The sequence below is a fragment of the Symphodus melops genome (assembly GCF_947650265.1).
Source record: "Symphodus melops genome assembly, chromosome: 13".
In the NCBI taxonomy this organism is placed as follows: Eukaryota; Metazoa; Chordata; class Actinopteri; order Labriformes; family Labridae; genus Symphodus; species Symphodus melops.
This window is the reverse complement of record NC_136703.1, coordinates 20,557,827-20,572,629: the sequence shown is the minus strand read 5'-3', so window position 1 is coordinate 20,572,629 and position 14,803 is coordinate 20,557,827. Positions and strand designations below refer to the sequence as shown.

The following is a 14,803-nucleotide window of genomic DNA, read 5'->3' as shown; positions in this document are numbered from 1 at the left end:
TAAATTCAAGCAATGTAATGGTCAGTGACATGAAGTAGGCTTACTTGTATAAACTACTTATAACTACCGTCCATAGGCTGCCGTTTTGGTCTGAAGTACGGCTCTAGTGATTGGTCTGAATGTGTGATGTAGCCACGCCCCCTCCATTTGCGTCTAAGAAATGGAAATAATAACAGGCAAATAAATGTGGCATTATGAAATAAAAGTATTATTCTGTTCATAAGCAAATTAATTTATTTAATTGAAAAAAGGCAATCCATACATTAAGGGTGTTTAAAGAAAAAAGAAAGTTCAGTTCAAACTTGAGACAGACCGTGACCAGTTTTTGCTCATTTAAGAGGAGGTGTGAGGTTACACAGAAGCCTGGAGCTTTACTGGTCTTCGGTGCCTCCTCATCTATTGAAAGCCTTCTGTGTATGTCAGCTCTGTCCAGCAGCAGCAGTCTGCAGAGCCAAAGTGCCTGAGGGAGCAATTCTCACTCGACATGTTTAGGCTGAATGTTCAATGTTTTACAGCCAAGCACAGGAGTGACATTAAGGTAGAAGAGTGGGTGTGAGATTAGAAGTCCCCCCCCTCCTCAAAAAGTATAGAACTTGTGTATCAGCTTCAGTTTCCAATCAAAACTGTATTGCATTAAACTCTTTGGTGTGGTGGGGAAACATCCTGCCCTAAGAAAAATGTGGAATGGACACAGCTGTAGATATGATACAGCTCCATGATAAGCTTGTTTTATTCAAGGTGAGTTGGAAACCTGTATAAATTTCCCCAGGTTCAGGGAACTCTTGCCTGATGTGGGTGACCACCCTAATGTCCCCAGCACCGCCGCGCAAAATTGCAGTATGCCAGGTGTCTGAAGAAACTGTGTAAAACAACTATAACTATAACATAGTTAACTATAACTATAAACGGTACACCGTTTTGCAGTGCTTTGTCCTAAATGAGAATAATTTCATATGTAAAGAAGGAAAATGTTCAGGATGGAAATAATAATGGTTGATCATACAGATGTTGCAAAACTTCTGATAATTCTTTATTACTGTGCACTACATGCTAGGAAGACAAATATAAAAATAAAAAAAAAACTTTTCTCTGTTGTCACTTGACTTTGATTTTGTAAAACTGACCTAAGGAGAGCGTCTGCATCTCACCACAGAGCTGCATATCTGTCCCACACACAGCCTGCAGCACATCGGGGTTTGTGTGGGGGGCAAACATTGTGTCATATAGCTGCTGATGGTAATGGCATGGAGTGAGTAGGTGATTCTTAACCCCCTCTCCGACCTGTTCAGTTGTAAGCCTACAAAAAAAAAAAAAGACTCGAGGAAGACTTTCTTGTGTGAGTGATTCATAGGCGGCTCTTTAGTATATTCCAACACACTGCACAAACATTACTGTTAGGTTTAAGTAAACATTTACACACTCTTGCTTTCTTTTCCCTCTCTTTGACTCCTGTACTCACGCCGTGTACCAGTTCTTCAACTTTTCCATTGACAGCGTTTTAACTTTTCAGAACAACTCAACCCTTTATCTCTCTCTCTTATCTTTTTCCTGCGGACGATTTATGGATATTTTATGTATCCTCGAGAGATCCCACAAAGCCAGCACTTCTGGTGTCATAGGAGTTCAAACAAGCACACATGGAGATGTGAGCAAGTGAAGTTAGCCCCAGTGTGTTCCTTTCAATCAAGCATTTTCTTCCCGAGAAATTCACTTTAATTTTCTTCAAGCTTGACGAGCAAACTGCTTGTACTCCAATTAGGATCCAACATGACATGATAGTGAGAGGTTTTTTTTTTTTTTTTAGTACCTGGCTTGTTTAAGTGAAACTCAACGTTTTCTGAAGCGACGACACATTTTATACTGTAGACTTGTATTACAATAAAGTCTTAATATCACTTTTAAAAGCTACAATTCTTGAGATGATTGTAAAAAGTCAAAACTCACAGCTTCACCCCCCAGGGCTGTTCAGACTCACTTGCTGTGTTTACTTAAGGAGCTCTCTATATGGCTACTGCCCCAAGTCATTCTTAAGTAAGCTCTTAGAACAGCCTCCTACATCGAGGACACACCCTGTCGCTCAGAATTGATAAGTCATAAAAGCCATGCAAGTCAAATAAGTTGAAGTCTTTCTGATCGGACCACGAGTCAAACAAGTCGTCTCAGAGTGGACACAAGTGGACAGACTCGGGTCGAACTACAAACAGCACATCCACCCTCACCTGAGAGCAACTCAGTTAAACGAGACCTCTGACGTCTGTCCACACCAACTGGGACAGAGGAACAGTTGAGGAGAGGGAGCATCAGCATTGGGAACTGACAAGGTAAGACTGCAGAGGCCTCTGTAATCTACAGGCTATCAATGTTACTATACTGATGTTACTGCTAACAAAATATTACATCATGTTATATGCCACCAAGGCTTTGAATACACTATTGACCTGTAGTGGAAGCTGTTTTAGGTATACTGAACATGAGTTAAAGTAGTAATATTTTTGGTGGTGGCTTTGTGTAAAACCTCATACAGTTTGGGGGATCACAATGTGGAACTCGTGAGCCACAACCCTAAAAAGAGGTCATGACGCAAAGTGGAAATATTCACTGATTGACTCTAGATTTTATCATTTGAGTTTGATGATCATTTGCATGTAGCATTGTGTGTACATAGTTGCTCACCTATGTTGTTGTTTAGGCGTATGTATTGAAGCGTTCGCATGACTAAGTGTTTATTTTTAAGGCTAAATTAGGGCCAAACAATGAAACAAGAAAACACTGCTTAAGGGTTGGAATCTAAAATGTGACTTTTAGGTTGTTATCTGAAACTCATGATTTCTATGTTTATTTTTTACCTAACTTTCACATACACTGATTTAATATAACTCTAATAAGTGCATTATAAATAAGTCAATTTCAACTTCTAATATTAGTTACATTAGATGTCCAATATAAGGTTTCCTACTGTACGTTATTGTCATTTTTCTCGTCCAGTTTGTCCGATATTGTGCACTTTTCCTATAATTAGATATTAATTACCAATTGTTATGTGAGAGCTCAGTTAAAACAAATATCTGACTTTCATCATGAGTACAATGATAAGTGTACAGATAAAACCACTGACTGTACGCCCTTAATTTATTTGCATGCTGCTGCCCTGCAACCTGTGACAGACACACACACACACACACACACACACACACACACACACACACACACCATTCAGCAATAGCTTGTAGAGGTGTGTTATCTAATAGGTTTACTTTGGTCCAAAGACCGATAGAAAGAAGGCAGCGATAAAGGACTGTAGCATTTCATAGCTCTGAAATGAAACGCCACTCATGTTTAGTTGCTATCCAACAAAGTGTTAAGAACAAGTATGGAGCATACACATAGACACATTTTCATGAGCATGCTGCTTTCACATGAGCAGAAAAGATAACAAACGCATAGAAGACATTAGTCCCAAGGGAGAGGATCATCTAGAAGAGCAAGTTTTTCTTCGTGTTACTGCTACTAAACATCTAAACTGCCCGGAGGCGCTGAAATTACAGCAGAGACGAGGCCCAAGTGTCCAGCCTAGACTGCCATAGAAGTGTTTTTTTCTTCAGAATTTGTTCTCTATGTGGACATGTGTAACCATCATTCGCAGATGGGGATGCTTTATTGTACATATTGAAAAAGATAGCAACTCGTTTCTTTTTTATTTATCTTCTCTCCTGCAAACGTAAATGTCTCACGTATTGGTTGTATTGCTGGAGTCCAACTTTTAAATTGTAACCTCTTCAACAGTGCCATTGTTTTGGAAACATTTAAGAGTGAGAAAGAGTGGTGACCAGTCTGATTTTACCTCTCACAGTCATTTACTCAAAACCTCACACTGTTATGAGCTGCAGGGCTAAGAGAACCACCGCACAGAGAGCGAGCTCACCTGAGGAAACATCGGTATTAATGAAATAGATGATACAAGTTTTCACATTAAAAACAGGTGAAGTAAATAATATAATAAAATAAAATAAATACTTCTCATTGATCCGCTTATTAAAGTTGTCCCCACCCTTATATCTTATTTTATCAAGCTTTCTTTCTATTTCTATTTCTAAAAGATAATTGAGATGCTTTAAAAAGGCCCGTGTTAAAGAAAAGGTGGTGGAGTAGTTTGCTTTGTGATGTTTTAAAAGATGCGGAAACAATAATTGGAGTTAAAGTTGGAGTTTCACCCAGGCTGGATCTCAAATGTATTCTTAAGTATTTGCAAATAGTTTTAATTTGAAGTGATATTGAAAGTAATTGAAAGACAAACAATGGCTTTTATAAATCTTACAGTCATCAAGGCTCTTGGCGTCCTTATTTTAAAGTAAGTCCCAGCAAAGTAAATACCATGGATCAAATGTCAAGTTTACTTTGGGATAGCTTACTGTTTAAATATTGGGCATTTGGGTATGGTTTCAGTCATATCTCTGCTCAAAATGTCATGTATGCTGTGCTGACTTTATTTCACACTTTCTTCTTACAGCGTGAAACCAACTCGAACATGGGGAGTCCAGGCTGTGAACACACAGGCTTCACCTCACACTCACCTGTTTACATCAGCCACCCACACACTGAAACCAGGCCGGCCTGGCTGGATGACGGGGAGGACATCAAACCCCCGCGCAGCTTGTTGGGGCTTCCCGAGCTCAGCTGGCCAGGGGTCTACCTCCCCTGCTGTGACAGATTATCTATGGAGGACCACCCTTGGATCCTGAGGATGACAGAGGACCCTGCTTCTGTTGCTGCTCCCCCATCCAGGTCTCCGGAGATGAACCCAGCCAAGCCCAGCCAGGTCCAGGAACCTCCCTCTGAGATGCAGGGCCAGGTGGAGGAGCGCTGTCTGGAGCAGGTGCAGACCATGGTGGTGGGTGAAGTACTGAAGGATGTCGACACGGCATGCAAACTGCTCAACATCGCACCAGGTAGGGAAAACAAAGCTGGTTAATATGAGGTTATCCTGATGACATTAAATAGGAATACCTGTGGCAAAAAAAAGAGTTGGCAGAAGTTGAAGTCTAAAAAAAATGTCACCTTCAAAAGCGATCATATATTTGTTTGCTCTTATGTCAACATCCACACAGTGGTACAACTGATAACCGGTGAGCATCGAGGGCCCTGCCTTCCTTGTGCAAACACTTCTGTTGAAAGCTCATCTTCACTTCTTCACCTAACTCTCAAGCCATGAAATCGTACAGACAGTGTGTGGGAATGTTTGCTTAGTTTCTGGTTTCTGCTTATTGTAGGAGACACACGTCATAATAATTGTTGCATCTTATTTCAAAGTGTAAATGAGTAAGTCAGCAGTTAAGTTTGGCTTTATCTATTTTGTTTACAGACTGCAGACGAGATATTTTTTAAAGAAAATATCAGAATGACTGTAGCATTTTTTCTCCCTCGATCCTAATTAGATCAAGCCTGAATATTGTCCCCAAATATTCCAAATCCCTTAGTTTGTAATTCAGACTAGAAGGTTAACGAACCGTAACATCTTAAAGGTGCACTATAGAGTTTTCAGTTTATAACTCGACACACAAACTGTCCTGAGAGGAACATTTGGTCATAGATAAAATACTCTGAGAGAAGTTACGGTGGGGGGGATGTAAGAGTGAGACTGTCATTCTCCTGGTAGCCTTTTAGCTCCAAACAGTGTTCCAGGAACCCCTTTTTTCATGTGAATAGAGTTTGTGTATGTAGTTCAGCAAGTATAGGAGAGAGTTGTTTCACTTCACCAACTTTCAAATTTGACTACCTATACATAGTGCACCTTTAAAGATCTTAAACATTTGTACTAGAAGTCTGCACAGAAAGGATAAGCCAGTGATTCGTTAGCATGGAAACTAACGTTTGGTACGCTCGAAGTTTTCGAAAATGTAAAAAAAACCAACAAATGTTAAAGCCTCTTTTCTGCAACAATATCATTTTCTATTGGGATTAAGCCAAAAATGAAGCTATGAAAAGTCTCCCAACCACAGAATTCTTCATTTTCATTCTACAGCTTTAGTTTTGCGAATAGATCTATAAAGATCAAACAGTTAAGCTTCAATCACATGTTTTTTTCAGTTTGATATCTGTTTCACAGTTTGCACAGCTTGTCAAACTCTTTTTTTTGTTCCTTCATTTTCTACTGATTATACTCTTAAAAGGTGATGTATTGTACTTTCAAAAGGTTAAGGTTGTAACAGAAGCCAGGAAATCTCAGTTACAGTCCATGGTAAAGCTCATGTTCCAGAAACACTCGATTCAAAATGATACAAACCATCAAAGTTAGATGATGTGTTGTCTCTGTGTTTTCCATTTTAGACCCGTTGGACTGGAGCTGTGTGCATGTTCAAAAGTGGCTACTGTGGACTGAGCACCTGTACAAGCTGCCACAGGTCAGCACTGTGTTTCAGGAGCTTACGGGGAGGGAGCTGTGCTCCATGACAGAAGCAGACTTCAGACTACGCTCCTCACAGTTTGGGGACATGCTGTATGCACATCTGGACATCTGGAGATCAAGTAAGAACAAGAGAAACGCTGTTTTATGAACCCTCATGGCATCAACACTGCTTTTTGGTCGTTCACACTGATTGTGAAGCAAATGTAACATGACTGAGAGATAATTTAACACTTGGCTTTAAATATTCTGTGTGGGGAAAACTTCTATTTTTGTCTGTTTATTTAGCTGCAGCAATGAAGGAACGCTGCCCAAAAGAAGATGACAAATCTGGTAAGTTATTGGTTATTCCAAGATTTCCTTCAGTTTTACTGAACAAAATGCTGAAAAAAACATGGTTAACTGTGGTCTAACCACTGGTTTCTAAAACTCTCTCCTATTTCAGCAGCTGATGATGGTTCCTGGTCAGAAGTGATCAGCAACTATCCAAACCAGCCCATACACCTCTGGCAGTTCCTCCGGGAGCTGCTGCTCAAGCCTCATAACTACAGCCGCAGCATCCGATGGCTTAACAAGGAAAAAGGTAAAATGGGACGACAGAAAGTCATGGAAACACTTCGAGCATAGACACTTGGTGAGCTTCGTACTGTAAGATTGGAGCAAATAGCTGATTACATAAAACTAATTTACTGGCAGTTACTCCTCTCATGAAATCACAGTGCCTTTTCCAAAAAATACTAGCCCACACAACCCCTCAAGAATATACAGCTTGTGCAGGTCTTACGTCAAACAAGGCTAACCATCTCTTAACTTTAGCTTTATACGGTAACTAGCATACAGCGGTATCAATGTCCTTATACAACCTGAGCAAAAAAGCTAATTGACCTAGTCAAAATGTCAACACTATTTTGTAATTAAAAGTTAGTAAGTACCTCTAAAACAAAGACACATCACTGCAGCTCTCTGAATATTACCCAGAAAGGCTTGCTCATTAAACAAAAGTTAAAAAATGTGCCTTTAAGATTAACTGTCGCAACATTAAATAAAAATATGGCTGACACATTCTACAAATGTTTAAGCCAAAATTTGCGTTGCAGTGAAATGAGGTTCACATTTAAGCTACTGTCAAGGTTCAAACAACTTTTGGTTTGAGACACCTTCACAACTAAGAACATTCCCATTAGCATCAACAACTCTTTATGTTGAAGGGTAAATAGCCCATTTTCAACAACAATGCCGTCCACATTTACCTTAACTGCACTTGCTGCTGAACCCCAGTTTCACAACGATAGCATGCTAGCACAACAAACATGATTTTACCTGCCTTGATATCATTGTGACAGCATTTGAGAATAGGCTACTGGTGGTTGGCATTAATTTAAAAAAATCTACTTTCCAAGTAGAATTGCAGTTGCTGAGGTGCTGTTTTTTTTTCTTTCGGTTCAAAGGGATTTTCAAAATTGAGGACTCAGCTCACGTGGCCAGGCTATGGGGAATCAGGAAGAACCGGCCTGCTATGAACTACGACAAACTGAGTCGCTCCATACGCCAGTACTACAAGAAAGGCATCATTAGAAAGCCGGATGTATCACGCAGACTGGTTTACCAGTTTGTCAACCCTGTAATATGAAAGGAAATCAGACGATCACAAAAAATGAGCTGAAGAGGGACCGAAGATATGCTGGACATAGAGTAGAAGTAACTCAGAAGCTTGCAAGCTTTTATTTAACGTTTCTTTTTAATTGTAAAGACTGCCTATTTAACTATGCACTCCTGCCTATCAAAGAATATCTCTGCTTCTAAATTCTTCAACATTTTGCTTCATTTCCCATGTGTTGTCTATAGCACTCTTTCAAACCCTTTTGGTTTGATTTTTTTTATTCTAGTGTTATTTCTTTTTCTGCTTTTACCTACGGAATGGGAAGATTTAAAGCCCCTGTGAGGAATTTTAAGTTGGGTATGAAACAGACTAAAATTGATAGTGATGTGTTTTTTTATGACTTACAAAAGCAACCACGATCATCAACATAAAGATATATTGTATTGTAATATATTTATATTGTATTTTTTTAGTGCAATGGGTTAGTTATCAGATCTACTTACAGTGCATTGACAGACCTTTCCTCTTTTTTTTTTTTTTTTAACAAGTTCCACAGCATAAAGTCTTAATAAGATATATTTGACAAATAACAAAAAACAGGATGAGACTTTTGGTTAAAAAAAAAACAAAGAAACAAAAAACACTGAACATACACAACAGAAGATCAATAGGATTATAAACGGTTATGTCTACAGGGGCTACACAAACCAAAAGTTGCTCACAGAGGCTTTAAATAAGTGATGTTAATTGTACTATTAGATTTCTTGTTGAGAGGGTGTGGAGAAGATTGACACCCCTCTACAATTCGTAGCGTAAATAAGTGGAGCCAGCAGTGGCTAGCTCAACTTAGCTAACAGGCATGAAACAGCTAGCATTGCATTTTTCCCGGAGGTCCTTTTACAGTATAATGTGTGTTTTTTTCCATCTATTATTAATATTGTTGAGCAAAGTTTCGGAATAAGAGGACATTTTATTAGCCTAACTCTAAACAGAGTTAGGTTGCTTCCAGTCTTTGTGCTAAGCTAAGCTAATTGGCTTCTGGTTAAAACTACACATTTAGTTGACATTTATGATGTCAATATTCAGATCAACTCCTTCAAAAAGAAAATAAGGATTCATTTTGTTTAGTCCCAACAGTAGAGTATTCTTTTGATTTTCCTTTTTCTGAAAAAACACTTCATTTCTAATCTTTTTGAGAAAATTTTGAAGTTGCAGAGCAATGCCAAAGTGAGTGAATATTTCATTAAACCTGCCGATTCATTGAAAGTCCTTTGTACATTTATGCTACAATAAAGTATGGAATAAACACTTTTTCTTTGATTTAAAGTATAATATATATCATTTCAGGACATCCAATAAACACACAGACACTAACCTCCATTTTTTTTTTCTCAACAAACTTGTTTGTTTCCCTTTCAGACCAATATCGCAATATTGACACCATCACAACAAATTTGAGTCAGGGCTTTCATCACTATCGTCATTATTATCTGTGATCATAATCATCTTTATGCATATTTAAATGAACTTCTTGTTACATCAAGATGAACAGGCACTACACCAGTTAGGAGATAAAAGTACATCACTAACTATGAACATACATCTTCTAGACCGCTAATAAAGGGGTTTCCACAACATGAGCTGCTGACCCCTGTGTGCATAAGGAAGAGATCATCAACATAAAAAAAGCATTTACATGTACACCTTTTTACTGCCTCAACATGGTTAGGTCTCATTTTCAACTCAACACAGTTGTACAGTTACAATAGAATATAATCTTTAAATTACATCATCATATACAAATCTGACAGCGTGGGATAACGTCACGCATTTATGATACACTTACAATTCCATTGCAATGAAATTCATACGATATGGTACCTATTTCTTAATATGTTTTCCATTGCTGTTATTTTAATGAAACACATTTACATGTATAACACTACGTTTTGTCTTAATAGTCAATCACTTGCATTTTTTTTAAACATTTTTTTCTGATACATTTACACAACTCATACACACTGGATGAAGATGTCTTACCCCCCAAAATATTTACCTGGTAATGTGGATTATGTGTTTGACCTTGTGTGTCGTGTATATAACGTATGTTTAATGCATGTGTGTGTGTTAGTATGCATGTGGGTGTATGTGTGCATACGCGCACTGATAATGTGGGACAGTTTGATGATAGGAGTCCTTTTTGCTATGCTGGACAGCTTTACTCTAAGACACAACTTGTGAGCTGGTGATGTGTTTCTCCTCATGTGTGAGACCCACACCCGTCAAATCCTGTTCCAGACACAGAGCTAAACACATCTGACTGCAGTTGGTCCAGTGAAAGTTGAAAACTTCAGGACAACTATGTTATAAAAAGCATCTACCCGGTCTAATCAGAGATTTAGGTGCAACTCTTAGCGTTATATCAACTTCTGATTATTGATCTGAGGATTCCTGCTTGAAGTTTAAGTGGAGCGAGTTAGAGATTTAAAAATAACCATGTAATGCACAGTGTAAGAGTCTTCTTACAGGTAGTGCACCACTGTTCACAAATGTATTCCCTGTGTCATCATGCAGTGTTTGCAGACAAATGAAGTCTGGGTGGACTGGGAGGCAGCTGCAAGTTGTTCTTCACTGAAGCTGTTTTAGGTGTGATATGTGAGGTTATTGCATGGAGAGAAAACAGATAGATGATGGTACTGGGTCATTCTTTGGCTCAGCAGAGAAACAGGCCATCAAACTAGTGCTTTATGCTAGGTAGGGCTTTAAATGACACTGAAGAAGCATGTTTAGACAACATGTCCTCTTTTAAGCCCAAACACTAGAACATTCATGTCCTGTTGGAGAGGCTTCGATCGTCACACAAATGTCTGTAGCACAGTGACACACTGACATGCCTCAGTTGGCCCCTTGCTTTGGAAGAAAAGTGCCCGACACAGGAATTGCTTGAAACCCGCTTTTGACACTGCAGTGGCAATCTCCAGAAGATGACTAAATCAGACTTTGCTCTGAGCAAAACAGTAGCATTTGTGTTTCAGCCACTAGTGGATTAAAATGAAAGCTGAATTACTGACCCAAGAATGAAAGCTTGTGCACAAACTCCATATCCTTTCCATGGGTTTCATGGAGATGATATCGCCAAAGGTGTGAAGTTGTGATGCTCAAAAACAAAAAGGATGTTCAAAGACAAAACAAACAGAAAATCACTTCATCATCAAGTCTCCATTCATGAAAGCAGAAGCCTGTGATGCTAAAGAAGTGAACTCTGCATTTGTAGTTGAAGTGTTGCATCAAGTTGCAGCCTGCACGAGGCTGCAGGATTCAGGGAATGCATGTTGTTGCATAGCACATGCTGCTATGCAAGTTCAGAAACAGTTAAAACACATAGCACTGCACACACTGGAAAAGAGGTTGGACCAAACCACAAAGAAAACCAAAAAAAAAACAAACAGAAAAATAGAGGATACTGTCCGTGGTACTTTTAACACTACACAGCATTCCCAATGTAAGAATGACGACTGACCACAGACTGCATTAAAAATGCTACACAAAAATGGCATCACACCATATATACACAATGCAGGTTAAATAAGCTCGTCTTTGTCGGATGGGTTCAATTGATTATATTATCTTCCCATTTTCACAAGAGAACAGACTGCAGTGTACTGCAAGTTTAAATAAGCTGCAGTATATGTTTAAATAGAGCCACACATAGAAGCAATGTGTTCCTGCACTGTTTTGATGTTATAGTTGAGTGTGTATATACTGGAATGACTGCTGCTCCTGTTTTTAAATGTGTAAGTCCACCCACCCCAAATGCTGGATAAAATATATTTTACTGATATATTGTCTTTTAGGTTACTAAGTTTTTATTTAGGCAAGACTGCTTAGCGCATCTGTTGGGCAAGGGATGTGTTGCTCTTAAGTCTCTGGCTATGTGCGGTGCAATTGGATGGGACAGTTCAAGCTGCCTCCAATGGCGCGTCCTTGTCCAGTAATGTGACTAGATGGCCTCGACGTAATTGGCCGGGTACAGTCCCTCTTGGCCGCTGTCCAGACGACCTCTACACCAGCCTTGCTCATCTTCATCCTCAGTCTTGGTCAGCTCGTCCCCTGTGAAGGAGACACGACGTCTTGATCAACAGTGAATGGATGGAATGGAAATGAAGATAGCTCGAACAAAATGCTCCGTATTTCTTCAGATAAACACTCTCCTTTTTTTGTAAAACAAATGATGTAATATCTGTTTTGGAACTGTGCTTTGGAAAGGATTCTAGATACTGCTGAGTTTAGTCCCACGTCTAGAGATAATGTGTATCCAAAAAACCATAAGATAGCCATAGCTTTAACTTCCACTGAGGGAGAGGTACTAGACTTTTGGTGGAATAAATAAAAAGACTGGTATATGTGCTACGGCTAGCAGCTCTATTTTAGCATCGCTATATACGTATAAGCAAAGTACAAGGACGTGAAACATTTCTGGCTCTATTCAGATCCACCAAGCTGCACCTCTAAAGCTCCCCAATTCTTAACATGTTCCAAGAATTAGTTTAACAATAGTGTTACACTTTGTCTTTTTGTGTACATACTATGACACACACATGATCATCAATCCTTTATCCTCGATTCCTCATATTCCACCTACCTAGAAGTAAAAGTATTGCACCCTCTAAAGCTCAAAGAGCCAGCCAAAGGCAAGGGAAAAGTTGACGTGTAAGTTTGCAGGTAAACACGGCTTTCAAAATGTTTCATAAATCAGCTGGAAAAAAAGGTTTTCTGAAGATTCTGTAGGCCTCTAGGACACACACGCATTGTGGGGCGTAACACTGAGGTCAAAATACCTATAGAATTTGCATGCATTTAATAAAATTCAATCAAGCCAACTTTTAGAGAGATCCTGGAATAATTTAAAAACAACTTATCGCCATCTGTGCGTTTAGAAATAGAGCCTGAATGTGCCGTCGAGGAACAAAGACAAAGATGCACAGCTGTGACGTTATTTTTCAGCCTGTCACTAAGTTGTTCATCATTTAATTGATGGCGAGTGCCTGTAATTTGTTTTCCACATGGCTATTATGGACTAACCACTGCTATTGACTATTGTGGAAGGGAAGCTTTGGATCCAAATCAGGGCAGATTTGACACCACCAGTGTGATGACTAAAGTGTAAACTACAGCCTGAAGTGTACTAAACCTTTACATACTTTAAAGAAATGAATGTTGCTGTATGGCAGACAAATTCATTTATCCTTTGTCATTTAGTCACTGTTTCTTACCTGCTTTGAAGGTGAGCTCATCCTGTTCCTGTCCTTCATAATCATACAGAGCACGCACACGAACCCCTTTCCCGGTGCTGGAGTCCTCTTCGAATGAATTACCGTTCCCTCCGTTCTCGTTGCCAGAGTACGAAGCGGGCTGCTCATCATCAGACCACTCAGTCGAGTAGGCTTGGTTTTTTTCATAGCTGCTCACACTGGAGGATGGAGATAACACAGATTGAGATTCAAATACTTGAAGTTTTATTAAAGCAGCTGATTTCTCAAATCAATAATGAATCTATCCTCATAACAAGTACTGTTTGTTCAGCTTTAACCACAAACTATTAAAAACACACACCAGTAAGGCTTCCTATTGCACAGGGAATAATGTTTCATGATAATGATGAACATGGACACTGTCAGGTATCATACACTGATCCTAAATATGTCATCCTGTGAATACTCTCTGGATTACTTTAAACAACCAGAAAATTGTTGACTAAAGTACAGCAGCAGTCCACCTTCAGAGCTGTTTTCTTAAAAGTCTCTTTAAGAAAATAAAGTTAACAATATGAAACGATAATTGCTATTTTTTTCTGTTTCATATTATGTGCTTTAATTCAGTTTTTCGTTTTCACAAATTGTTTTGTCTCATCTTTAAGATATGTTGGAAACAAAAATACATAAACCTGAGAATTATCGTCTTATCTTACAATTTAATTGAAATGTAATATATTAAATAAAATAATTTCTGGGAAATGTACACGAAAGTACAGTAATAGCAGTAATTGTGTGTGCATATTACTGAAGGACTTATCATGATGTTTCATGTATGTTCATTTTCTAAAGCAATGTATCCCTTTTTTGTGAGGGTCTTCAGGGGGGGTTAGGAAAGAAAAAAAAAGGCTGGGAGCCACTACTCTGTGTGCGTGGTGTCTCGTAAACAACAGAGTCCTTGAACTAACCTGCTGCGGTCACCAGGTGGAGCCACATGGTCTGTGCTTGGAGTGGGTGGGGCTCCGTCTGGTTTCTTCTTCTTTGGAGGAGCACTGGCTTGGTCTGGGTTGTATTCCTAGAGATGAGAGTAGAATAAAGAATCGTTTCACACAAAAAATAGAGGTTTCTTATTCATCTTAATAAAAGGTTTAACGCTGCACCTCAAAAGCGGGCCAGTTCATATGCATCCCAGGGCCGTGGTTGTTGCTGAACCACTTCAGGTCCTCTTGCGTGTTTGCAGCCAGGATGGTGCGCTCTAGTTCTCTGTATATTGTGGAATAGCTGTGGAGAGAAAAATGGAACAAATGGTGACACTGGAAGTGCCAGAAGAGACCTGGGGTTGCTGCCAATTTGGCACCAAAACTCAGAATGTAGTTCAATTCTGGGCTGAGATAGATCCGACATTGGGGCAGGACACGACTCGGGTGTCCCCGAGCTTTGTGCTGCAGCAGGAGGAAGGATTTGGCCTGAATTATACAAATAATCTTTTACATATTTTTATTTATGTTGCTACAAGGTCCCCAGATTCTCTGCAATATGCAACGGATACAT

The 14,803-nt window shown here is 39.2% G+C and overlaps 2 protein-coding genes across 5 annotated transcripts in view; one reads left to right on the top strand and one right to left on the bottom strand.

The window, feature by feature from the left end:
- Nucleotides 1-4,525: 4,525 nt before the first annotated feature.
- LOC306833985 (SAM pointed domain-containing Ets transcription factor-like) lies at nt 4,526-9,577 on the top strand (the record flags this gene model as incomplete). Its single annotated transcript, XM_079359690.1, has 5 exons — nt 4,526-4,946; nt 6,325-6,522; nt 6,689-6,733; nt 6,846-6,983; nt 7,849-9,577. The coding sequence occupies 5 exons, from the start codon at nt 4,526-4,528 to the stop codon at nt 8,028-8,030; spliced, it is 984 nt and encodes a 327-aa protein (XP_079215816.1). The 3' UTR covers nt 8,031-9,577.
- Nucleotides 9,578-9,648: 71 nt separating this feature from the next.
- The window catches only part of pacsin1a (protein kinase C and casein kinase substrate in neurons 1a), a 40,903-nt gene continuing 35,748 nt past the window's right edge, over nt 9,649-14,803 (bottom strand). For all 4 annotated transcript variants that reach the window (XM_079359683.1, XM_079359685.1, XM_079359684.1 and 1 more), the window contains 4 exons: nt 14,413-14,533; nt 14,221-14,327; nt 13,274-13,470; nt 9,649-12,110 (listed from right to left, as the gene is read on the bottom strand). In XM_079359683.1, the coding sequence (XP_079215809.1) occupies nt 12,001-12,110; nt 13,274-13,470; nt 14,221-14,327; nt 14,413-14,533 (535 nt within the window). In that variant the 3' untranslated portion in view covers nt 9,649-12,000. The remainder of the gene's footprint in view (nt 12,111-13,273; nt 13,471-14,220; nt 14,328-14,412; nt 14,534-14,803) is intronic.